This window comes from Coenobita brevimanus, chromosome 70, assembly GCF_032717465.1.
Source record: "Coenobita brevimanus isolate Jiangsu-jjx chromosome 70, ASM3271746v2, whole genome shotgun sequence".
In the NCBI taxonomy this organism is placed as follows: Eukaryota; Metazoa; Arthropoda; class Malacostraca; order Decapoda; family Coenobitidae; genus Coenobita; species Coenobita brevimanus.
In genome coordinates, this window is record NC_137023.1 from 39,729,585 (window position 1) to 39,756,709 (window position 27,125).

At 40.8% G+C, this 27,125-nt stretch overlaps 1 protein-coding gene and 1 non-coding gene across 2 annotated transcripts in view; both read left to right on the forward strand.

Moving 5' to 3' along the window:
* Mctp (multiple C2 domain and transmembrane region protein) overlaps positions 1-27,125 on the forward strand; it is a 674,963-nt gene that overhangs the window by 369,723 nt on the left and 278,115 nt on the right. The window contains exons 11-13 of the mRNA XM_080277510.1: positions 6,201-6,343; positions 6,895-6,974; positions 24,718-24,826. Coding sequence (XP_080133636.1) covers positions 6,201-6,343; positions 6,895-6,974; positions 24,718-24,826 — 332 coding nt within the window. The remainder of the gene's footprint in view (positions 1-6,200; positions 6,344-6,894; positions 6,975-24,717; positions 24,827-27,125) is intronic.
* On the forward strand, positions 11,342-11,460 carry LOC145406510 (5S ribosomal RNA). Its single transcript, XR_013898536.1, has one exon. It is a non-coding gene; the product is annotated as a 5S ribosomal RNA (ribosomal RNA).

Genomic DNA, 27,125 nt, shown 5'->3' on the forward strand with positions numbered 1-27,125 from the left:
AAAATATTAAGAAGAGAGAGTTGCAGCATGGTTGTTTACTATATCTCTCCTCTCACCTCCTGTACAAAGGGTTTAGGTGTTTGCAGTACATGAACCACATGCAGTACACACCCTCTCTCGCCTGGTATTTCTCCGTCTATACCTTACACGCTGTTGACCCATTGACGCCCAACTCGTAGTTCAGGCTAAGGCTGCCCAGCTTGCCGTTATGGATTATGTATTTAGAAGACAATTTATGCTACACAGTTCTTCCTTTTCTATTATCCTTCTCTCTCAGCACGGTTTGAAGCATCTTGGGCTTGCTTGACTTCTTTTGAGTTAGAAACATGCCTGAAATTACCAGACTTTACCCACCAGGCATTCCAGTTTACATGAAGGAAGAAGTTCCACATAGTAGCCAACAGGTTGTTTTTCTAGTTGTGTAAAGTTAATCATTTCACATTTTTGGATTGTTGCAGTGTCCAAATAACATTCATTCTGCCATCACCTCCACCAAAACCCTCCCAGCAGAATTTTCATACAGTAGACAAAAGACAGTGTTATTGCTATACACTTATGTAAAACACTTGTGAGCCTATTCTTTTATTTCCCCCTTCCCAAACTCACAAAACTTGGTTAAATTTACCTTTGAGAGGGAAGAATTGTAGTTTTCTTGTCAACCTAAAGCAGTCACCAGTATGGAAAGACCAAGCTACAACACAGAAATATTGAACTCAGATAACTTGTCAGTACATGTAGGTGTGCTACCAGTGTACACGCATTTGTTTTATAACTGACCCTTACTAAATTCTTGAATGGAATGGCTTTGGTTTATTACCATTGTTTACTCCGTACAGTATTGTAGGTGAAGCTGTTGATTCTACCAGTTGGTCTGTAATTCATAACCCCCGTAAAGGTTGTAAATCACTTCTGTAAGTAAATGGCTTCACATGTAGTGAAAGAGGTGCATAGCTCTTGTAGTAACTGTATCATCCAGTAAACTAAGCTTCATACTGTATTCTCTTGATGCAGATGGTTGTACATGAACTGGTAGACTAACAGAGATTGTTGTGATGTCTGTATTCCTCTTCATTATATGGTTGTACCCTAGGGTATTTATCATCATTTCTCATCTACCAGTTTATCAGTTTGTCTACCCTTACTACATACTGTGTTTTTTGGTTAATACAATACTTTGTACTACTGTTTTTTTATGTACCAAACAACTGGTAAGCATACTGCAGCCATCAGTGATGAAAAGTGTAAGAAAAGATGTGCTTATATATGTATGTAAGTATGATGTGCTGTGTACATAGCAAAATGTCTAAAGTTAACTTTGGATCATCATTATCATCCTAAACCTAATTCTGCTGATTAGTAAGATTGGTAAGTAACCTTTAATCTGCCAGATAATTAATGAAGATGAAGATAATGTAAGCAGAAATATGCTTTGTTGAGAAACCTAATTACACTGCCATAAAGAAGTTCAATATGATGAGCCAAATGCCTTAATGTTTTTAGTGGAGGAAGTTTCCCTCAGCTAAAGTAATTAATCTGGTAATAGCCAGAATAATAATTGTAGTTGATGCAGCTACTTAAGAGAAATGGACTTTAAAAGATACAGTACTATAATTACTTTCATGAACTGCAAGCAAAATACAGTAAATTTGCTTTGATAATAATGGAAGATATTTGCATAATTATCATATTTTGACATCACCCTTGTGCATGTGACTGAACAGATATAGTGTAGTGGCCAGCATGGTGTTATCTACATGAGGTTTGAGTCGCAGTGCATGATGGCATCATACTACATAACATAGAATGAACCTAAATGCCATGTGGAATGGAATGAAAAGGAAGTAAGAATGCCACATTCTAGCATAGAACAAATAAGAATGCAGCCCGTAGATACTGTAGCCATGGTAACATTTACCCTAACTAGTGCATGCTGGATTTAGCATTTTCAAAATACAGTATTCTTAAATTTTTAAAATGATGAATTATAATACAGTATGTCCATTTTAAGCTGTTTAAAACTCATCTTGTTTGTCCTAGAGCTTATCTGCAGTTTTTAAATGAATGCCATTCTGAAACTCAGACTTTTTAATGAAAATTTGACTCAATTTAAAGTTAAGATCCGCCTGATATATATATATATATATATATATATATATATATATACACTCAATCCTTGAGTACCGCGGGCAATAGGGACTGGACAAGGACCATGGTACCCAAATCCGCGTCACTTAGACAATATGTTTGTGTGTATAATGGTACAATGTGTTCTGGCGACTTTTCATAACTCACTTTTACCCCTTTTTACAACCTAACCCCACGTAAATTAACCCTTACTTGCACCCACCATCAGGTAAAACAATGAGACGTAACTATTGTTATTTTAAAAATCAGTGGCATTAAAAATAGCATTAACAAAAGCAGAAGTTGGGCTGGGTACCCTTTAATTGATACGTAGCTCCATGGTATTTTCCTCCCTCCCCTCGACCCCATTGTTGTTGTCAAAGTTTCGCCATCTCTTGTATCATGTGGCCTTCAGGAGAGACCTTAGGCCATATGGTTAGATGAAAATTCATGGGTTTGACGGCTTTAGGGGACGAAACAGAACAAAAATGTGTGCTAACCAGAAAAAATTACATTCATCCTTGTTTTCTCTTGAGTTAGCGTTCCGTTTCACATTCTTCATTTGATATCACACTTTCCTACACTTTTCAGACAGACTAAGCATATGGCTAAACTGCTCAGTCAGTCCGAAATGTGTTGGGAAAAGCGATATCGAACGAAGAATGTGAAACGGAATGCTAACACAAGAACACATGGATGAAAGAGTACTTTTTTTTTTTTTTTTTTTTTTTTTTTTTTTTAGTTGCAAACATTTTCGTTCCATTTCGTCCTCTAAAACTGCCAGACCCATAAATTTTAGTCTAACCATACAGCCTAATGTCTCTCCTGAAGGCCACATGATACGAGAAGGCGAAACTTTGATAACATTATCGGTGGGGGGTGGGGAATGAATGCCGGGAAGCTACGTATCAACATAAGGGTACCTAGCCCGACTTTTTTTGTTAATGCTATTTCTAATATCATTGGTGATCTTAATTACAATGATTATATCACTGTTTTACCTGATGGTGCATATAAGTGGGGGTAATTTACGTGGGGTAAGGTGGTAAGGAGTAAAAATGACAATTTCTCTGACGCTCCACATAACGCCCTATAGGCCTAAGCTTCTCAGTCAGCTTCAGGACAAATATAAACTTTCAGTGCTACAAGGTTCGCATCACTTCCTTCGTACGATCTTTATCTTCTCTTGGTCCTTCCAAATCGTTATGATGGTGCTTTCATGTACTCCACACTTTTTTGCCATTTCGGTAAACATACGCTTTACTTACAACAGTAACCTTACCAATTCAATTCATATTCCTCCAGTTTGTTTTCAGTGTTTTTCTGACTATTTTAAGGGTGATAAATTACAACTTCCTGCAGAAAAACTTCCCACATTTTATCATCACGTTCCTTAAGCCGTACCTATGATTGTCTTGACGTACTCAAAGGTGGTTTTCGTCTCCCAATTTCCCAACTGGATGGTAGGTTAGATTAGGTTAAATTATTAGGTATAGTTAGGCTAGGTTAGGTCAATTGTAGTTAACATTTAGGACAGGCCCTTTCGCTGTACCCCTGACGAGTCAAACGAGTTGACACAGTGTAACACTGCTAAAAACAACGGGGAAACAGATTCAGCATGAAATGATTATTTACCTCCCCTAAGTAATTCGAAAAATACAAGACTATCAGGAAGAAGATCAAAGAATGTGGAACTGAACGCTAACTTGTGAGAGAACATGGATGGAAGTAATTTTTTTTTCTGGTTAGCAAACATTTTCATTCAGTTTTGTCCCCTAAAACTGTGAAACTCATATGACTGTGAGGTAAAGTCAGTGAGATGCGAGAAAGGATTTTATAGCCGTATGCTCAGTCGGTCCGAAACGTGTTGGGAAGCACGAATTCGAACGGAAATGTGGAACTGAACACTAACTTACGAGAACCCACGGATGAGTTTTTTTATTTTTTTTTATTTTTATTTTTTTTTTTTTTATTTTATTTTTTTTTTAGGAAACATTTTCGTCCCATTTCGTCCCCTAAAACTGTGAAACCCAATATGAGTGTGGGGTAGAATTAGGCGAGGCACGAGAAAGAACCTAACCGTATGCTCAGTTAGTTGGAAATGTGTTGGGAAGCACTAAATCGAACGAAGAATGTAGAACTGAACGCTAATTTACAAGAACACATGGATAAAAGAATAACTTTTTGTCAAGCAAACATTTTCATTCCATTTCGTCCCTCAAAACTGCAAAACCCATTATGAGTGGGTAAGAACTAGGTGAGGCATGAGAAAGGACTGATAACCACATGCCCAGTTGGTCCAAAATGTGTTGGGAAGCATGAAATCGAATGAAGAATGTGGAACTGAACCCTAACTCACGAGAACACATGGATTTTTTTTTTTTTTTTTTTTTTCCTGATTAGCATACATTTTCGTTCCATTTCGTCCCCCTGAAATTGCGAAACCCATAAATTTTGTCAAACCATTTGGCCTTGAGTGTGCCCATGAAGCATATTTCCATTCTGTATGCGTATTCATCTCACCACCGGGAACCCTCAGCCAGGAACGATGCTCGCCCAGTCGTTTCAAAACTAATCATAGGTTTTTCTCAAAAATATGCTCAGTGTGTTTCCCAGGCAAAATTTTTTCTACCTAACACCTAACCTATCCCACTAGGGCTGCTTGGCTTAGGTGGCTGGGTGTGGTATTGAGATCAATACCCATACAGAATGGAACTATGTGCCCAGGAAAAGTACCCAGAGTTTAGAGGGTGACGTCATCGCGCGTGACTTTCAAATTTAGTCGCCAGGCCAGCTGACTTCCCGCGTGAGCTCAAGTTTTTCCGTGTGTTGACATGACTTGTCTCATTATGATGACCGCGTTAGAACAAAAACGTGTTACTCAACCAAGTGTTACTCAAGGATTGAGTGTATATATATATATATATATATATATATATATATATATATATATTTATATATACACAGTATTGTAGTCCCTTATCTTTGGCTAAGTTTTATCACTCCAGTTTCCCATCAACTATGGCTTGAATCTTGACATAAAGCTCCTAATGATTTTTTTTTTTTATAACACTGAATTTCTTTGCTGGTGTATTGTGGCTGTTCATCAATTCTCTTTTTCTCTTTCTTTCCCCATCTTTGTGTATTTTCATATGTGTCGGTGTGGTAACTCTTTTACAGAATTTTCTGTACTTAGGCATATGTCCATAATCCTGTTTCATCAAAGTTTGCTTGTTGATTTCCATCATTAGCCATCCATCCATCATCCAGCCTTTTTATTCAAAGCCTTATCAGGAATATGGAGGCCCAAGGAAGGGCATTTAGTCCAGACGTTTAAGATGAAAGTAACCGGTCACTTACCGTTGAGTGGCATTATGTTGGCAATAAACCTCTGCCACTTACTTCAACCCATATTGGTCACATTCAGTTGGAGTGTCTTAACTCGCCAGGTGACCATGTGTCCATCTGCTGGTTCTGTGAACCATTTTTATTCCCTCTTCATACATCATAGATGTTATCCAGTTTCTGTTGTACTCATTTTTTCAACCTGACAGTTACTTTTTTTTTTCTTTTATTATGTATCATATTCATCACAATCTTCTCTCTCTCTCTCTCTCTCTCTCTCTCTCTCTCTCTCTCTCTCTCTCTCTTCCTACTTTCATTCTTTATTATCCATTCCCTGTCTTCCCTGCTTCATCACTTTTCACTGAATTTTTTTGTGTATGTTTCCTGTTTTTTGCCCTCTTTCCACAACTCTCCACCTGTTGATTCATCCTTATTTTTGTCATCCTTTGCTCTCCACTGACTTTCATCCCTTCGCTTTTGTTTTCTACCCTTATTGGTTTTTGCCCTTCAATCTCGCTGGTCTTACTTTGTTCCATGTTTCCTCTTTCTCCTCTACATCTGTTAGACCTTTTCTTCCACGTTCTTCCCCTCATTCCCTCCTCTTTCTTCTCCTCTGCCTACTTAGTCATCTCTTCCTTTCCAAGTCTTGCCCTTTATTCTCCCCTCTCTTTTTCCCTTTCTCTTGTCTTTTTCCCCACGCCTCCATTATCTGGTCTCACCCCCTCCTTCAGGTACCAGTGATCCATATGTAAAGTTCAAGGTTGGGGGTAAGATGGTCTACAAATCCAAGACTATCTATAAGGACCTCAATCCATCCTGGGACGAGACATTTACCTTGGGCATTGAGGACCCCTTTGACCCAGTCACTATGAAGGTGAGAGAGAGAGAGAGAGAGAGAGAGAGAGAGAGAGAGAGAGGAAAAGTAGGAGGGAAGGGGGAGTAGATGGAGGGAGAAAAATTACCACAGGGAACTGGAATATCAAGGATTAGTGTTGGGTAAGAGAAGGATGGTATATTTGAAGATACTGTAAAGATAGGTTGTTAAAGGATCGTGAGTGTGGGGGGAAAGATTATTGGAGATATTATTTAGTGCCAAAGTTAAATTATCTCTGTTGTTATTATGTTGCTGTTGGTGTTATGGCCCTTGGCACACATGGATATAAACTCATTGGACTGTAGAAATTTGGTCACTCCAGTTGGGTGCTCCTTAAGATCTTTCGTAAGATTATGCTGAAGGATTATTTGTTGTTGAAGGGCTGTCTCATTTTGAATGTGGTTGGCTTGAATTGAGTTAATAGTGGGAGGAGTGGCATCAATGAGAAACTTTTTTGTTCTTTTTTATGAAGTGAATAAGGGTATAGTAATCAGCAAAGTGAAGCTGTCTCCCTCTCTTGTTCTTTACTGTATTTTGTTTTTGTTACACAGGTGTTTGACTATGACTGGGGCCTTCAGGATGACTTCATGGGCATGGCCTCCATTGACCTCACCACACTGGAGCTAGACAGGTCAGTAGGCAGGCACTGGTGGGGAGTTGGGCAGGGATCAGCCTGGATTTTAACCCTTTTAATCCAGTGACATTGTATTTATTGCTATTGTAATTCCGGATAATTCTAATCCCCTCAGACTTCTCAAACTGGAGGGGTTTTATAACTCCATAACCCCCTCATTTAATAAAGGTCTTTGCCAGCTTGAATAAAATTGCCTGGTAGTAGTAAAAACAAAAATAACTGGATTCAAGGGATTATTTCTTGGATTTCACATAACCTTTACTTGTCCCATCCTTTGTATATTAACTGGATTATATGAAGTAGTGCTGGAGAGAGGTGCCCTCACATGATGGCACTAAAATAGTTGGGCAGCTCTATAGCTGACCTATACAGTCATCCATCATCTCCCTCCATATGCCCTGAAAGGATGGTGGTGGACTGCAATTGACTGGATTCACATTTCAGAAGAACCAGAGGCCAGAACATTAGCAACTTTATAAATACAGGAAGTCTCTACAGAACTGTGAAGTCATTGAAATGTTTTAGATTTTAGATAATCAGATACCATCATTCACAGCCATCATCTTGTTTTTTATTTACATATTTAGGTCAGTGTTTGTAGCAGACATCATGTGTTTGGGGAACTAAACAAATTTTAAAGTTTCACTAATGAGTTAATGGATGTGTGACTTGTTTCACAAAGCACTCTTTATTCAGAGTTTAATACAGGCATTCCCTGCTATTCAATCCATCACTGTATGATACCCCTCCTTAGCAATGTCAAAAAATTAACACCCATCCCTGCCTTTTGTTGGCCAGTCCCCAGTTATCATAGGGTTTTTTTGTTTTGTTCTTTTACCAATTTTGATGATATTTTAGCCTTAAATTTTGTGTTTAGGTTGATTTATAAACTGTTTCTAGACTTAGATTAATGTGTTTTAGTTATAGGTGGGGTGAACACTGTTATTTTGGGGTACAGTTTACTTAGTTTGATTTTTTTCTGGGCTTATTTTTTATGATATTCAGATTCTATTATTGGATTTAGGTGTGTTATAAACTGCTTTTAGGATCAGGTTAGCTTGTTTTAAAGCTATTTGGATAAGCTAGAAACTTGTTTTTTGGACTGATTTGGGTAGGTTTTGGACTTGGTTGGTGGGGGGTAATCCCAAGACTTCCAAATGCATCCCTATACTTTCTGTGTTATAATGTCCCTGTTTAACGATACCCTGGCTCAGCGATGGGTTTTCCCAGACACATCTCATCATTTTAGCGGGGTCGACCTGTATTTTCCTTATCTTCTGGATCTAAACTACCGCCACTTTATTCATAAGTGGGAAATATGGTTAGAATTTTATAATAACAGTGATGGTGACATATAAAATGAAGAAAAAAATGTATATACCTAATAAGCTTTCTGGATAATCAAGTTTTGTATCAGATGGTATGAGTGAACATCTTGTAACTTTTACTGGATATATGAATCTGTTTTCTCTAGTGTGTAAGTATTGCACAGATGGAATAAACATTATGAAGAATAGTTACAGAGGCCAGGCATTTTGGAGTTCATAAATTTCTGGTGCTAAGCCAAAAATGGCAGAATTCACAGTTATTAGGCAGAATTAATTGCAGTTGGGTAAACTTCTTGATAATTGGGTAGAATTCCTAATTACTGTATTTGGCAGAACTGATTCACGGAATTCACAGTTACAGGGTGTTACGCAAAATTCTTGACAGTTAAATAGACTTCCTGATAATTTGGGAGAATTCTCAATAATATGTCTGATCACCTAGTGATTGGGTAGACCCAGATAATTTTGCAAACATTGTGGGGATATGGCAGAATTCCAAATGATTAACCAGAATTTCTGATAACTTGGTTGAATTTATGATAATTAACTAATATATGCCATTGGCATGTAATTACATCAGGCAGTGTTGTATTATTCTCATGCTCAAGTTGTAAACTGAATCGTGTAGTACTTCTCCACCCCTCCCAGTGTTCCCTTCTTCTTTTCCCAGTTGTCTTCTTCGTTTCTTCTCCATCTCATACTTTTCTCCCTCTCTTTGGCTGTCTTTCTCCTTTTCCAGTCAACCCTTTTTCCTCCTGATTCTCTCTTTTCCTCTCTCCTTTCTGATCCCTTGTATTACCTTCCTTCCTCTCCCTCCTTCCTCTCTTCCCCTTTCCAGGTTCCCCCCCCCCTCCTCATTTTCTAACTAATTTTATGTCCCTTTTTCTCTCGTATTCCATTTCCTCCTTTTCTCCCATCTTCTCATCATCCTGTTTTCCAGAAACACTTTTCTTACCATTTTTCCTTCTTCTAATCCTTCCATTTTTTTTTTCCTCCCTTCTCCTCATATTCCTTCTTCCCCCCACCTTCTCCTTCCTCCCCTCTCTTTCTCTGGCCCATCCTTCACCTTACTTTTCTTCTTCCCTCCCTCTCCTTCAAGCCCCCTTCTCACCACCTCCCTCCCTTGACAAGGCCCCCTCATCTTCCCCCACAGTAATTTTCCTGGCTGCTGATCTTAAAGTTTCCCTGCACAAGAGGTTTATGGGTTTATCATCTTGTTGAAACCATGCACCGTGATGTTTTCAGCTCTAGGTGTATTTTTCTGCTGCCAAGACAGATGCATACCAGTGCAGTGTAAACTTGCATACCCAGATGCCTAATATCCATAAGTCAGGATTACCTGTAGTTTTTCTCATATCCGGAGTTTTGGTCAGCTTTCTATTAAACCTTTTGTTTATGATAACATCCTGTACATGTATATTTTAACCTTGTTACCACTTTATGAGTTTAGTCTGTTTAAGGGAGACCGCTCACATTGGAGGACTTATAAAAGCCACCATTAATCCCACCATTTTGATTAAGATGCATGGTAAGGTATGGAAGTTGATGAAGCAGAAGTATTCACATGGATTGAAGTGGATGGATAAAGTATCTGAAGGTTACACCACATTTTTTAGTTTGGTTGTTAATGGAATAACTCCATCCCACAAATATTGATGAAACCCATCTGGAAAGAAAAATTATAAAATGTGGATGGATTTTGTGTGTGACATGTAACCAGAACTTGAAGGCTTGGAAATGAATGATTTTGTGGCTCTTTTCATGAGGTACTCGTGATAGTTCTTGTATTTTTTTTGCTTTCTTTTTCTTTGTTGCATCTTGCCCACCTATTTTGTGTATGTGTGTGTATATTTACCTAGTTGTGGTATGAGTTTGAGAGAGTGTGTAAGAAACGGAATCTAAAGGTGAATGTAGGGAAGAGAAAAGTGATGGTCTTTGAGAGGGGTGAAGTCAGTGAATGTACAGCAAGGTTGGATGGTGAGGAATTGGAAAATGTGAGTACGTTTAAGTACTTGGGTAGTGTGATGAGTAAGGATGGAGGTTTGGAGGGTGAAGTGCTTGAAAGGGTACAGCAGGGAAGAAAGGTTGCTGGTTCTTTGAAAGCAGTGATAAGAAACAGGGAAGTGAGCATGGAAGTGAAAAAGTTACTACATGACAGTATTGTGATACCAACTCTAACGTACGGAAGTGAAGCTTGGACATTGTTGGAAGGACACAAGTCAAGAGTGAGAGCAGTGGAAATGAGTTATTTAAGAGGAGCCTGTGGAGTCACGTGGAGAGACAGGCTGACGAATGAAGATATAAAGGAGCGTTGTGGTGTGGATGTGGATGTGATAGGAAGCGTTATGAGGAACACACTGAGGTGGTTTGGCCATGTGGAGAGGATGGAGGGTGAAAGACTGACGAAGAGAGTGTATGTGAGTGAGGTGGAGGGGGGAAGAGGGAGGGGGAGGCCGAGGATGAGATGGAGGGATGGGGTGGAGAGGTATATGAGAGAGGGGGGTGTGAGTTGGGAGCAGGGGAGTGAAATGGCGGGGGACAGGGCGACTTGGAGGCGATTTGTTTGTGGCCACCCCAAACGGGATTGAGGCGTCTGGCAATAGATAGATAGATAGATAGATATACAGGAAATGAGCTACACTCGTGGGATTCCATCTCTGTTTCTCAGTAAGTCAGATTTTGCTTTGAACTCGTTGAAGCTTTTAGACTGGACGATCTCTCTGTCCAGGCTATTCCATGGATCTGTGCATCTACATGGAAAAATTTCTTGATATCCTTCAAGCAACTTGGCTTTTTGAGTTTCATTCCATGTCCTCTTGTTACCCTCCCATCCCATACAAACTGATCTTTTTGGTCAGTTTTATCTACTCTCATTGTGGCCCAGAACACTGCAATCATGTTGCCCCTCTCTCTCCTTTCTTCTAAGGAAGGCAGACCCAGCTTTTCCAGCCTCTCTCTGTATGACAGATCTGCCAGGCTAGGGACCATCTTGGTTGCTGTGTGTGTGTGTGTGTGTGGGGGGAATTGGGTGGAGATGCCAACGGCCATACCACGTTGAATACACCGCTTCCCATCCGATCAGCGAAGTTAAGCAACATTGGGTTTGGTTAGTACTTGGATGGGTGACCGCCTGGGAACACCAGATGCTGTTGGCATGCCTACATGTCAAGTGGGGTTGGTGGAGGATTAGTGCCCCTCCCTGTAAAACAATTAACTCTAAGCCCTTGGCCACCCTGTTTGGGATACACGGCATCTGGCAATGAATGAATGATGACGATGATGATTAATAATTCTTTCCATGATTTATGATTCTTTCCATTCTTCTCATCTGCTGACTATAATGTATCAGTACAATAAGGCACCAGATTTCGCAGCATCCAGATTGGCAAAAACGCACTTTGGCGGCTGCCATCAAATATCCGCATGATTGCACATTCGTGACTAAAAAACACATTTTCACGCCCTCCGGTACCACAGATTTTGGATTCTTGCCACGATGATGCCAGTGCCAACACTCGTTTTCGGTCTGTTTCCCACACATGTTCAGTTTGTCCGCAAGTTGAGTGTTACACTCTCGCGTCCTTGATTAGTAATTGACAAAAATATGTCATTTTGCACTTCAAGTGGAGCCTGATGTAGACTGGGTGATAGTGGAAATGGTGTAAGAAGGCATGTACCTGGAACAGCAAGCATTAAAGGGAAGGCCAAGTGTGAGTATCGCAAGAGGATGAAAAAACACAGATATGATGATGACTTTAAAAATAAAATTGTGGCGGAAATGAAGGCAGTAGTGGGTTCCACTAGCCCTGCCCAAGGCCTTGGATACCCCTTGGCATTGAGTCCATTAGGCCCTTTACCCTGGTTTTTTTGGTGAGTGTTATGTTTGAATGGAGGAAGTGTGTGTGTTACACATGTAAGAAATTTGCAAACATATACAGTAATACCTCGATATACAATACCCCTAGATGTAATACCCTGGCTTAATGAGGGGGGTAGAAATACCACCATACCCTGCCTAATGATGGCCAGTCCCTGGTTTAACGATGGGTTTTGATTTTTTTTTTTTTTACTGATTTTGATGATATTTTAGATTAAAATTGTGTATTTAGGTTGATTTATAAACTGTTTTTAGACCTGGTTTAATGTTTTAGCCATAGGTGGGGTGAGCATTGTCATTTTGGGGTACAGTTTACTAAGCTTAATTTTTTCCAGACTTATATTTGACGATTTTCAGATTTTATTTGTTGGTTTTAGTGAGTTATTTATAGGTGTTAGGCTTAGGTTAGCTTCCTTGACAGCTGTTAGGCCATTTAGATTACCCTTTAAACTTGTTTTGGGGCTCATTTGGGTGGATTTTGGGCTTGGTCAGGGGGAAAACCCAAGGTTGGTAATCGCTCCACATTACTTTAAAAATAACCCGTTATACAATACCCGCCTAATGATGGGGTTTTACCTAATCAATTACGGTACATCGTGAAACTGGGGTATACCAGTACTGTATTTAAGTGTATTTTATGATGTTTTTATGTTTTATTGTAAATTTAATGCTACTTTATGATTTAATGTGTTAATTGCAATATGTCAGGTAACTTTAGGAAGTAGGAAATACACTAGGGGGATGAGTTTTGTTATAGGCCTGGTCCCTGTTAGCTTGTTTCCTATAAGGTCAATGCCCAAACTTTGGCGGAATCAACTTGGGCCTCATTTTTCACAGTCCCTATCAGGCATGAAACCTGGTGCCTTACTGTGTTGTACTGTTCAGTACTGAAAAGGAGTTGAGTGAAACCACAAATTATATTGTTTGATTAAACAAACTTCAAAATCACTAAGAAGAGATGTGTGCAGAACGTAAGATCTGTTGCTTTTGAAGTAAGTAGTAGTAGTAGTAGTTGTTCCCTAGGCAGTCTGGCCAAACAGCCCCGAGTCCCTTAGGAAGGCCATGGCCAAGACCAGGCTTTCCCACAGAGCTTTCAAAGAGTGTATGTTGTGTTGTTGGCGTAGGTGATTGTGTGCAATGCAGTCTTCCATAATGTGCTTAATAGTATGGGGTGCTATGTTACATCCTGAACAGGCGTCAGCGTTGGAGTCATCCAGCCTTTTCTGGTAGCTTAAGAGGGCTGGATGGTGCCCACATCTCAGCCTGGCCGGGTGGACCCTGTCCTCACGAGGGAGATAGGATTCAGAAGGGTGGATGTTAGGAGGCTGTGCATGCAGCTGTGTGTTGTCTTTAAGTGACTGAATGGAGTGGCAAGTGATTTGAGTGTGGATATGCTTCTGGAAGCTGGTCTGAGGTGGGCGAGGGGGGAGAGATGACAGTATATGTGTATGATATCGTGTGCTGGGTGCTGTTTTGGTGTTCGTAGATGTGGGTGGATGTGCTGCCATGTAATGTAGTGGATATTGTGGGTTAGTGGAGGCTGCAGCAAGAATCTGGGTACCTCTCATATCTAAGTGATCCTTGACTTTGAGGACTTTGGTTTCTTGATCTAGGTGGTCTGTGGGTGTTGTAGCTGTGCAGCCTGTGATTATTTTTAGGGCCTTGTTCTGTATGGTCTGTAGAGTGTTGTAGTGTGTTTTGGTGAGGTTAGGAGCCCAGGCAGGGCTTGCATTATGCATTATTGAACGTATGTATTGTTTGTATACTGTGGTGGTGGTTTCTTTGTTGTGTCCGAATGTTGTTTGGGCAAGTGACCTCAAGGCATTGAGTTTTGGTGTTATTTTATTTTTAATGTTTGTGATGTGTTGTTTAAATGACATTGATATATGTTACACCAAGGATTTTGTGTGTGTGTGTGTGTGTGTGTGTGTGTGTGTGTGTGTGTGTGGTAGGGGAGTGTTGTTTATGGTGAGGTGTGGGATGTGACTGTTCAGTTTGTGAGAAGGGTCACTGTAGATTTGGCTGGGGCTATTTTGAGCCTGTTTGTGGTGAACAATTCATGTAGTGTGTTGAGGTAAGGTTGGAGGATGTATGCAGCTGTTTGCATTTTGGTGTGTACATGTGTTATATCATCTGCACAGGAAGCTATGTGTATCTGTGGTGTGTGGGGTGTGGGTATGTCGTGCATGTATAGGTTAAAGAGAGTAGGGGACAAAACAGATCCTTGGGGGACGCAGTTTATGAAGTTTCTGATGTTAGAAGACTCACCGGCAAATGTCACATGTGCACATCAGCCTGCTAAGTAGTTTGCCAACCATCTTTTTGTGTTATTGTGCGTGTTTGTGTTGAGTAGTTTGTTTGTGAGGTTGTGGTGGGGGATGGCATCAAAAGCTTTGCTGATGTCTAGTGTGACTTGGAGTGTTCTGTGTGGTGGCCTAGCTGAATTCATGCCATCAAAAACTCTCTGTGTAAGGTCTGTAAGAAGGGTGTTTGTGGAGTGTAGTGGCCAAAAGCCATGTTGTGATTGGGCTAGGGGAATGTGAGGTGTGACTAGTTGTAGTACCAGTCATTCAGTGACTCTAGAGGGGATGCAGAGGAGTGTGATGGGGTGGTGTGAATAGGGTAATGTGGGGTCTTTGTTGAGTTTAGGGATAGTGATGATAATGCCATGCTTCCAGATGTTGGGCAGTATGTTGTGTGAGTAGCTGTGGTTTGATATGTTGGTGAGTGCTTGTATGCCTTGTGGTCCAAGGTGTTTAAGGTGAATGTTGCTTATGTTGTTTGGTCCACAGGTAGATGAGTGCTTAAGGTTGCTAATGATGTGCTTCGTCTGGTTGTAAGTGAAAGGTGCATAGTCTGGGTCTGTGGGGAACTGTCTACATTGGATGATACATCAGTCTTGGGGATGGTGGTTTAGATTGCTGACTTGTGAAAAGTGATTGATGAGAGTGTTTGCTTGTTGTTAGTTTGAAGATATGGTGTCTGTTGTTGTGATTGTGGCATGTGAGTGTGTAGTGTTGCTGTTGGAGAGAGTGATGCTGTTTAGTGTTTTGTAGAGTTTACTGATGTTTGTTTTGTGGTCAGGTGTTTGGAGATAATAATTCCAGTTTAGTGTTTGCTGTTCTGATATTTTATTGTTTATTTGAGTGTTGAGTTCCTGTATTTGTTGTATGGTGTCTTGTGTATGGGGTGTTGGGGAGTGTCGCAGTGTGTCTCGTTGTCTGATGATGCCTTGAATTTCTGGTGTGAATTTGGGGTTGTGTCTCTTTCTGTTGTCTCTTGGGATGTGTCTTTTATCTGTGTTTTGTATAACTGTATTGAAAGTGTGCACAGCAGTGTTGATGTTTATGATGGGTGTACTGTTTAGTGTTTTGAAATATTGTTCTGTTTCAGCTGCAAAGGCCTCCCAGTTGGCTTTCTTATAGTTAGTGTATGTGTGTCTGTGGCCAGCTGGGGTGATTCTGGTTTTGGTAGTGATGATGATTGGGAAGTGATCAGATCTTAGGGTTTTGACCACTCTCCAGGATGTAGTGGGGGTGAGGTTTGGGGAACAGAAGGTGATGTCTGGGGATGATGGGAGGAAGAGTGCTTGATGTGGGATATGGGTATGTTGGTCTAGATTGTTCAGTATGAAAACATGATCTGTGTGGGATTGTAGTACCAGCCCTCTGTCTGTGTCAGGGTTGTTGACATGCCAGGCCGACGACTTGGCATTGAAATCACCACCCAGAATGATGTTGGGTATGTTAGTGATGTGGTGTATCTGTAGAGAGTAATTGTGTGGTACTGTGGGGGACGATTGGGGGGGAATGTATGTGTTAGCGATTGTTATGTGTGATTTGTTACCATTGCGTATTTTAATTGATTGTATTTCTGTTGTAGTGTCGTGGGGGGAGAAGCGATTTTATGTGTGCACTGGTATCTGCAAAGTTGATGGATTTGTGTACCAGGGTGATGAGTTCACAGCCACCGCCGTCGGCCCGGTCTTGTCGAATGGTGGTGAAGTTATGAAATCTTGGTGTTTTCTGTGCTCTGTGTAGTTTTATTTCTTGTAAGATGGCAATGTGTATATTCTGTTGTTTGATGAATTGTGTGAGTTCTTGTTTTTTTGGTGTTTATGCCATCTGTGTTTAACAGAAAGATGTTTATGTTGTGTGTGCGATGTGTGTTGGCTGCTGCAGCACGAGGGGAAGGTGGTGTGGGTAGAGGGGAAGGGGTAGGAGGAGGTTTTGATGTAGGTAAGTGTTGGGGTGGATTAGGATGGATTGGAATGGGAGGAGTTGGGGGACTGGATGGTGTGGGAAGGATTTGTGGGTTTGGTTGTGGAGGTGTGAAGGAAGTAGGAGTAGGGTTGGTGGGGGGGTTAGTGGGTGGGGGGAAGGAGCATAAGGAGCAGGTCCAGGTGTTTGTGTAATGTTTTCTGGATGCAAGTGTTGTGCAGGTGTAATGGGTCCAGTTCTTGCAGCAATTGCACTGAACTGAAACCTTTGTCTGTCGGCTCGACATGATAGGTTTTGAGCATGTTAGACATATGTATTTGTTTAGTGGGTCCTGGATTGTTCTCAATGCCCCCGGCTAGAAGTTGTCGAGAAATGACTGCCGGGAGGTCATTTCTTGGTGTAGAAAAAACGGTGTTGTTGTGTGTGTTGTGTTGGGAGATGTGGTACTTGCCCGGGCGACTAAAGCCACTCCCAGGTACTCGGGCCCCGTGAGGGGCCTGGGGGGTTTGCTGTGGTTTGGCCCCCATGCTGTCCTCCTCTTCGACAGCCTCTGGGGGGTAGACCCACGACAAGGACGCCACCGCTCCAGGTCCTATGAAATAAGTTTATTGAGTTGCTGTTAGTTGCATCAGTGTTTTTTTTTTTTTTTTTTTTTTGGGGGGGGGAGGGGAGTTACTTAAGTAGCTTGCTGATAGATATGTTATTGTGTTTGTGATTAGAGATTACACTGCAATAGATATATCATTGTATTTGTGGTTAGAGATTACAGAGATCTTTTGTAGGTCATTCCTTTATTTAGTAGGTGTGTGACAAGGTTGTGTGATGTCCCTATGGTTGTTCAATATATGTATGGATGGGGCGATGAGAGAAGTAAAAACATGAGTAATGGAGAGAGGAGTGGTGCTGGTAATGAATGGTGATGGATGGCATATCACAAATTTGTTGTATGCTGATGATGCAGTACTACTTGCAAATACCAGACAAGAGCTTGGTGGACTAGTGCAGAGTTTTGCTGATGTCTGTGAGCATCATGCTTTGAGAGTAAATGTAGAAAAGAGTAAATTGATGGTTATTGATAGAGATGGTGACTCCCAGTCTAATGTTACAGACACTGGAATTGGTGAGAGAGTTCAAATACCTGGGTACAGTGATAGAAAGAGAGGAAAAAATATCCCCTTTGGCCCTTTTCCTCACAGAACCACAAATCTCACCCTCTACCGATATATCTCCATTTTGTTTTCCCGGTTACCATCTCCTTGCAAACTTTCGAAACAAGGGCGGTACCTGTTGTTATATCAAATCCCAATATGCAGTTGACACTATTTTAAACTTCACTTCATCCAGTTTTGATTACTCATTATATAAATTAAATTGCCAAAACATTACCAAATATATCTGTGTAGTTTATCGTTCCCCCAATGCTTCTTCGGAACCCAGTGTATTTGATTCCATATCTACTCAGTTGAGTAACCTTGACCTTGCCCTTGGCAATGAAATTACCATTTTGGGTGATTTTAACATACACAATGTTGAATGGTTATTGCATTCTGCCCGGACTGACGACGCTGGTCTAGAATGCGAGCTGTTTGCGGAATCGTTTAATCTCACCCAGTTGGTAAAGCAACCAACCAGAATACCTGATAATCCTGACCATAATGCCCATCTCTTGGATTTATTCTTGACAAATAATCCAGATCAATACAGGATAGAGGTACTGTCACCACTTGGATCCTCTGACCACAATCTCATCAAAGCCTCATTAGTTAACCCTCCTACATCTCCCCATTCCGAACCTGTCAGGGTGACCCGATGGCACTTTGACAGGGCAGACTGGGATGGATTTAGAAATTATCTTGCTGATGTTCCATGGCAGTCTTTCTTCTCTAGTGATCCCAATTCTACCCAGTCCCACATTTGTGACTTAATACTAGCTGGTATGGATTTATTCATACCAAGTCAACAATTCACTAAAAGATCAAACTCTCCAAAATGGTTTGATGGCAATTGTGCCAGAGCAACAGCCCAAAAGTCATTAGCATATAACTCTTACTTAAAATCAAAAACACCTGAATCACTCTCCCAATTTAAAATTGCTAGAAATCATGCAAAAGCTGTATTAAATCTATCTAAATCAAACTTTCTTCAAAAGCAAGCATCAAAACTACTTAACAACCCTAATGACAATAGAATATTCTGGTCAGCTCTTAATTCTTTCAATAATAACTTTAACAAGTCATCTTCCATTCCCCCACTAAAATCTTCAGATGGCAATATTACAAATGACCCACGTGGGAAAGCGGATATCTTTGCTAGTACCTTTGCAAGAAACTCTACCATAGATGATACCAGCCAGAATTTCTCAGTACTGGAACTTGATTCTCCCGAAATTGCCCCACTTAAAATACAGACAAGATTTGTAAAATCCATCCTAGACAATTTACCTACCAACAAAGCTCCAGGTCCAGATGGAATTCCGCCAATTGTTTTGAAAAAGTGTTCCCCTGAACTTGCCTCTGTCCTAGCTAAATTATTCAGACTATGCATACGTACTTCTTTATTCCCAAATTCATGGAAAGAAGCCAATATCCACCCAGTTCCGAAGAAAGGAAGTTCGTCTGACCCCTCCAATTACAGACCAATAGCTATCACATCTTCTCTTGGTAAGGTATTTGAAACTTTAATTAATAAGCATATTGTTAAACATCTTGAATCCAACAACTTAATTAATGATAGACAATACGGTTTTCGCCACGAAAGATCCACCATTGACATACTCAATTTCTTAACTCATACCATCCATCAATCAATTGATCTTTTTGGAGAAACTCATGCAGTAGCTCTTGATATCTCTAAAGCTTTCGACAGAGTATGGCACCGTTCCCTGCTGTCCAAACTCCCTTGCTATGGACTAACGTCTTTTGTTCCTTTGATTTCTTCTTATCTTAGTGACAGGAAAATAAGAGTAAAAGTAGATGATGTATATTCGAATTTCCACTCAATTAACGCCGGCGTGCCACAGGGATCAGTTCTGGCGCCAACCCTATTTCTGGTTCATATTAATGATCTCTTATCTGTCACTCACAATCCCATTCACTCATATGCAGATGACTCAACACTACATAGTTCATTCACACTCAGACATCCATTTACAAAGTCTAATATCTCTACCTCTCAACTCAATACAGCCATCTCCATAAATCAAGATCTATCTACAATCAGTGAATGGGGACAAAACAACCTTGTCTCTTTTAATGCTAGTAAAACTAAATATATACAGTTTACTAATAGACAGATATTGCCAGATTCGTACATTACCTTCATTGCTACTAATATTCCCATCTCCAAAAGTATTGAAATTCTTGGTGTCTCACTTAACAGTGCCCTCAGCTGGACCTCTCATGTCAGATCACTTGCTAAAACCGCCTCAAAGAAACTTGGATTATTGTACAGAGTCCGTAACTTCTTCGCCGATGAGCAGTTAGCTATAATTTATAAGAGTCATGTGCGCTCTCAGCTTGAATATTGCTCACCCTTGTGGAATGGTTGTGGAGAGGTTGCATTAAGACAACTAGACAAAATTCAGAATAAAGCTGTTAGAATCATTAACAATCCTGCCATTACATATAAACTACCTCCCCTGCAAGTAAGAAGGAATGTTGCCTCCCTTGCATTATTTTACAGATATTTTTTTGGCAAATGCTCCGACGAAGTTGCGTCCATGGTGCCACCTCTCCATGCCTTCCCTCGTGCTACACGGGCATCTGGTAGCGCTCATGACTGGAATGTCACTCAACCACATTGTAGAACTTCTGCCTATCAGAATTCTTTCATTCCCCGAACTGCATCTCTCTGGAACTCGCTTCCCCAGAGTTGTTTTCCTCCAAATTTCAACCTACAACTGTTCAAGTCTAACTGTTACAGATATTTTATGAACAGAGGACACCAGTAATCTGGTGTATGGATTATTTTTTTTCTCCATTTGTTTTTCCTTCCTCCGTTCTGTTATTTAAAAAAAAAAAAAAAAAAAAAAAAACACAAGGAAGAAAAGTAGCTGGTGCTATGAAGGCCTTGATAAGAAACAGAGGCTTGAGTGTTGCAGCTGCTAGAGGCTTACATGAAGGAGTGTTAGTGCCAACTTTAACATATGGATGTGAGACTATTGATGTGGCATGAAAATGAAAAGTCAAGAGTGAGAGCAGTAGAGATGGAATGCTGAGGAATGTATGTGGAGTACAGAGAGTGGATAAGATAAGAAATAATGTAATTTGTGAAAGATGTGGAGTGAGGAAGTCTGTGGATACCAGAAACGAAGAGAGTACACTGAGATGGTATGGTCATGTGGAGAGAATGGATAACAGTAGAGTGGTGAAAAGGTATATCTGAGCAAATTTGAGAGAGGAAGGAGGTGAGGTAGGCCAAGAAGGTGGAGAGATATGGTGGATAAGTGTGTGAGGAAAAGAGGTATGGAAGTTGGTGAGGCTAGGAGACTGACAAGAGATCGAGCTGGCTGGATGAATGTTGTGAGAAGAAGTGCATGATGAGGGATTTGGAACCCCTTTCTAACGTGACAGCATCTTGATTGACTCTGTCGGATACATTTATGTGAAGCTACAGAATGTGGTGAATGTTTTTGACATATCAGATAGAGCCAGGATTCTGGGGGCTTGATGAGTGAATGGAAGTGTGGTCCATTGGATTGGGCAAACTTGGGCTGTCTGGATGTTGCTACTCCTCACCCTGCCCTTGGGTGGGAAAGAGGTCCATATGATGATGATATAAGCATTTTCATTCTACTTATTCATTGTTAATCCCAGGTTTAGCTACATGAAGAGAAGAATCAGAGAGAAAGAGAGAGAGAGAAATATGAATATGATACTCTAAGCCTATGATCACTGGATATATGTGTTTTGTAAAGAGCAGGAAAAACATTATGAAAGCTTGGTACCCAATATTGGATGCAATATTGGACTGAGTGAACTGGAAAGAAGACTTAGAGAGAAAAGAGCCAGTAGTGAGAAAGGAAATGAATATGAGAATCTGTCTGTATGAGTTACCAGATGCCCAGTCCTTGAAGGAAGTGGCTGTAACAGACACACTCCTGGCCTCTCTACAATCATTTATAACTATCAGTACTCTTTTCAGTGGTGCTGAGTACTGTACAGTAGTGGCATATCTTTGATCCCTGCTGATTGACTGTCAATTTTACAAAATGAACTTCAGAAATAACGTTGGGTCTGGTTAGTACTTGGATGGGTGACTGCCTGGGAATACCAGATGCTGTTGGCATCCCTACGTATCAAGTGGGGTTGGTGGAGGATTAGTGCCCCTCCCTGTAAAACAATTAACTCTAAGCCCTTGGCCACCCCGTTTGGGATACATGGCATCTGGCAAAAAAAAAAAAAAAAAAAAAAAAAAACAGCAATACCTTCTTATAATGAAAGGGTTAATGAAATTAGTATCTAACTCTCCACTTTGAAAAGTCTTTCCTAAGCTAAACATAATCTTATGAAAGTAGCAAAAATTAAGTAAATATAATGTCATAGTAGCAGATTACCTTTTGAAATTAGCAAGAATTGAATAAATGTCATAGCAGCAAATTCATCAGAATACTTTAACTGCCAGTTGAAGTACACTCTGTGGTAGTGCAATGAACAGAAAATGTAGAAGGGGATGCAAACAGCAGTAGCTCTTTTAATTTTCTAACTAGGAAGGGGAAAAGGATCGGGATAATAAGGGTTTTGATGATGATGATGATGAGGAGGAGGAGGAGGAGGAGGAGGAGCAGTAGGAAGAGGAGGAGGAGGAGGAGGAAAGTGATAGTTAAGATGACAGTTGGTGAAGGCAGCCTTCCCTTGTGATCTTGTTAGATGTCTAATTGTCTGTTGCCAAGTCAGCTTAAATAACAAAATTTCTACAGGCCTTCATTCTTTTTTATTGTTGCTCATTCACTTTAAATAGGTGGAGATTTTCATTCTTTTGCAGCTTATTTCTCTTATTTCAGTTGGAGAATAAGACTCCTGTGGTCCATAGCACTTCTTTGTGACTAGCACCATATTCAAATATTGATCACATGCTATAGTTCAGCATTCAGAATGGAGAGATGCCAGTTTTATGCTTAGTTAAATTGAGTAGATGATACTCCCATTCCAAACTTTCTATCTTTATGTACAGTCAGGGACAAAATTTTTCCTTTTTGATGGATTGTATAAAAAAATAGAGTCTTCTGTGGACAAAGAATCATAACACTCCTGTCTCAGTATAGCAGTAGCTACTAGGCAGTAGAGTCAAGCTGAGAAGTAAAAGAGGTGAAATAAGAAATGTGCATGTCCTCTCCAGTTATTTCTTTCATGTTGAATTTCATCACATTGCCCCTTCAGCGTCACTCATTTTCATTATTTCTTGGGCATCAGAACAAAGCACTGAGTCCCAGATGAGACAGAAGAATAGCTTATTTTCCTGTTGCCCAAGAAAAAGTTTGACAGCTTTAGGGAAGATATGTAGAGAAGTGATAAAAGGACAGAAATGGAGATGGGTGGGTCATGTAATTAGTAGAGAAGATAACAGATGGAGCAAATGACTGACTGACTGACTTAACCCAAAGAAATGATAAATGTAACAAGAAAAGGCTACAAATGAATGGAAACACAAGAAAGAGATGTATCTGTAACTAACATGGCAAAGACTGACACAGTCCCAGAAGACTTAACAGTAACTTAGGAGAGACCTTTGTCAACAATGACCTTCAGATGGCTGATGATGATGGTTTTATGTATGATGTAGATATGAACAGTTTGGTTTCAAGGAGAAATAGATTAGAAAAGAAGATGTAAAGAGATATGACCAGAAACTAGATGTCCCTGATTTGAACCATTAGGGGTGTTAATGTAAGAGTGCCATACTCAATGCCCATACAAGTGTGGGATTTTCAGATCTCCAATTACCATCCTTTTCTCAGCCATTAACTGTAGACAGATGGTAGAAGGGTAATGGGTTGCATCCTGTGTCTCCATGTATCTTTGTCTTTGTTTATACTAAAAGCAAGAGACATGGCTATATAGAGGAAAAAGATGGCCAACTCATTGATGGAGTGGTGACCTCATATGTCTTTTCTTGTAAGGGATGGCTTCTATCTTCCTTAAAAATGTGCTACCAGTCAGTATTTTATTAGCCTGTTAGGGATGTTGAAGGGTTGTGGCATTACTGGTTGTGATGCTGAATTACTGTAGAGTATTCCAGATCATGTAAGCTATAGAAAACCACCTTACATTCATGGAAGCATCTAGATGGTAAACAACTCTATGCCTAATTCTCAGATTTGACTTCCCCCCCCCCCCAAAAAAAAAAAAATAAATAAATAAATAAAGTGCACAGCTCCTTCATAGCAGCCTGTCATCTAGCACAGCTCCTTCATAGCAGCCTGTCATATGTCACAGACCAGTATAGATTGTAGGATGTATGTGAAATTGTGGCATATTATATTTGTGGGTAACAGAACCTCTGAAGTTATGCTTAACAGGTAGGGTATATTTGTTACCTTTACACTCATAGTTTCATTGTTAAATTGCAGTTCCTGGGGCTAGGGGAGAACAAAATACAGTCCGTGTTGTCCCTGAATAGTGTAAAAAGCTACTAAAAGAGGCAGGAGTGACGGGTTGGAAATGCCACCTCCTTGTGTTAGTATAGGGATGTGACACTTGCTCAGTAATTTTATTACAAACTGCCTCCCATCTCTTTTGGCACAGGATGTTGTGAAATTTAATTCAGGGATGATTTTCTCATAATATTTGCATCTCTGATGATATTACAGAGCTTTTCTTGTTCTTTCTGTACACTTTGTGGAATTAAAAAATTGGTTGGGATGATAAATTATCATCATCATCCTGACCACTTTTCCCACCCAAAGATGGGGTATGGCTGAATCAAGATAGTGAGAAAAAAGAAAAAACATAAAACAGAACTGAACAACAGCATGCCCAGTGAAATGGACAACACACTCGCTTGTTCACCATTCCGGCTCCTGGAATATTGGTTTCACCTCACAGACATAACCCTCCACATTTATGCACCTCATAATGCTTATCAGGTAGAGTCAGTACGATGACTTACATTAACAGAATGAGGTGCCAGCCCTTATCACGCACTGTGCCAAACAAAGTTCTTTGAACCTGCTTAATTTCTTGTTAGTTCTCTGACCTCTTCAGCCTTCCTACTTAGTTTTCTTTCACTTTTGTTTACCAGTCTGTCTGTAGTGAATTATGAGATTAAATACCTAAGTTATAATTGTTTTTTTTTTCTTTTTTCTTTTTCTTACAAAGGGCCCAAGACATGACCATCCCCCTGACAGAGCCTGGGAAGACAGCATACATGGGCGTGGTCTACCTCACTCTTACTCTACAGCCCAAGACACAGGAAGAAAAGGAGCAGGTGAGTCCCCCCGCTCTTGGACACTCTGGAAAATGAGGAGTACCTTGGAGTCAGGAAGGTGGTAAGTGTTGCCTTTTGATTTTGTTGTTGGTTCAGTGGCAATGAACTGAGAGCAGGTAAGTGATAATGTTTTTTTTTTTTTGGGGGGGGGTATATTGATCAACATGTGTAATTTTCCTTGACAGAGGAGACTTATTTCTTGTGAATATTGTACTTTCGGTGTTTTCGCTGTTTAACCCTTTAACCGTGGGCTTGATTTCCTTTTTTTTTGCGGCACCCACGGGCATATTCGTGCTCCGACAGACTCTCTAAAAATATTTGCCAAAAATCAGTTATTAGTCCTAGAAAATTAAAATCACATATGCTTATGGCACATACCTTCAGCTTTCTCCTGGGGTGTTTGTTGAGCTTTCGTCGAGTACCGTAGGACTTGTAGAGACTTCTGAAGTTGGGTAACGAAGTCTCCACTTTACACTTCCCGACAACCCGTAATATGATTACCACAGCCTGATATTATCACTAGAAACACCATTCTATGATTCTCAAATAGTTTGGAATCCATATTCCAAAAAAAAAAAAAAAAGCTGTGAAAGCAATGAAAATTACGAGGGCGTATGACCTTCCCACTTCCGCTAGTTCGCCGCTGGTGTTGTCATTTATTATTTATAAAAACACTCACAGTTTATATTTCTATTACTATATAACACATATATATCTACAGTCTTTATCCATACGTTTCCTTCAGTAATAGTAGTTTATTGTCACTGTAGGCATTCAGTTTCTTTCAGTAAAATACGTAGCATTCACTTTCTCGTCCTGTATACAGTACTAGCATTGAGAGTGAATGTCACTTTCACCTTCACTCTCATAACTCATAGTATTCATACATGCTAGAGTGAAACTTTCACTTTCATTACTCCAAGTATATACAGTAATCCCTCTAATATCCGGACGCCCAATATCCGAACATCCCCACTAACCGAACCTTATCGTCCTGGGATCAAACATTCCCAAAATGGTCCGAAAATCCAAAAAAATTGGAAAAAAAATCAATTTTTTGCCGTCCGTAATTTGAACTTGCCGCGCGCGCCGCGTGAGAGCATTGTTTTGGTTCGTCATTCCTCCGACGTCCGATAGAGCGCCGCTGCATCCTCCCCACTTCCCGCCTGTCTCTCACCGCGACAAGACCTACGCTCTTCGCCATGGCTGCCCACGTGCTCGCTTTTGTGGTGGTGCCATACTTGCTGCAAGGCCTCCTGCTGCTCTCTGCCCTACTCTTAGTGTGTGTGATGATGGCCCCGCCTCCTGAGAAAAGGAAGAGAGTGGTGTTGACTCTGGAGAAGAAACGGGAGATATTGGAGAAGGTTGATGCGGGTTGGTCTTCCTCTCGCATTCTCCGCGAGTTCAACCTGGCCCGGTCGACTTTGTTTGATATCAAGCGTTCCCGAGACAAGCTCATGCAGTACACGGCTGACTTCTCGTCGAGAAGCAAACGCAACGTGGAGAGGAAGGTTATGTTTACCCCCAAGTATGCAGAGATCGACCGCTCCACGTTGATTTGGTATCGACAGCAACGTGCAGCTGGTGTGATGGTACGTGGAACGGAGCTGAAGGCTGCTGCTGAGAAGTTTGCAAGGCTTCACGACACCCTAGACTTCAAGGCATCCAAGGGTTGGCTCTTCGCGTTCAAGTTGCGACATGGCCTTACTAACCGTAAAGCACATGGTGAAGCATTGGACGCTAACGAGGATGGAGTGGACGAGTTTCGGCACAAGGTGAAAGGCTTGATCGACAGGGAGGGCCTCACTCTCGGTCAAGTCTATAACGCTGACGAAACTGGCCTATTCTATCGCTCGGTGCCAACGAACACTCTCGCCGATGAGACGGAGAAGCGTGTACCTGGCCGCAAGCTTTCTAAGGAACGGATATCTGCTTTGTGTTGTGCCAATGCTAACGGCATGCACCGGCTTAAGCCCGTTATTGTTGGCCGTGCAAAGCAGCCTCGGTGCCTTCGTGGGGTGATGGATGTCCTTCCTGTCGTATGGTACCATTCTTTGAAAGCATGGTTCACAGCTGTAATTTTCAAAGACTGGTTTCACCATCACTTCGTCAAGGAGGTCATACATTACCAGACGAAGACACTGGGAATTCCTCGCGACCAGGTAAAGGCTCTCCTTCTCCTCGACAATGCACCTGCCCACCCGTGCGACAAGGACTTGGTTGCTGAGAATGGCCGTATTAGGTGCATGTTTCTGCCACCTAATACGACTGCTCTCATTCAACCAATGGACCAAGGAGT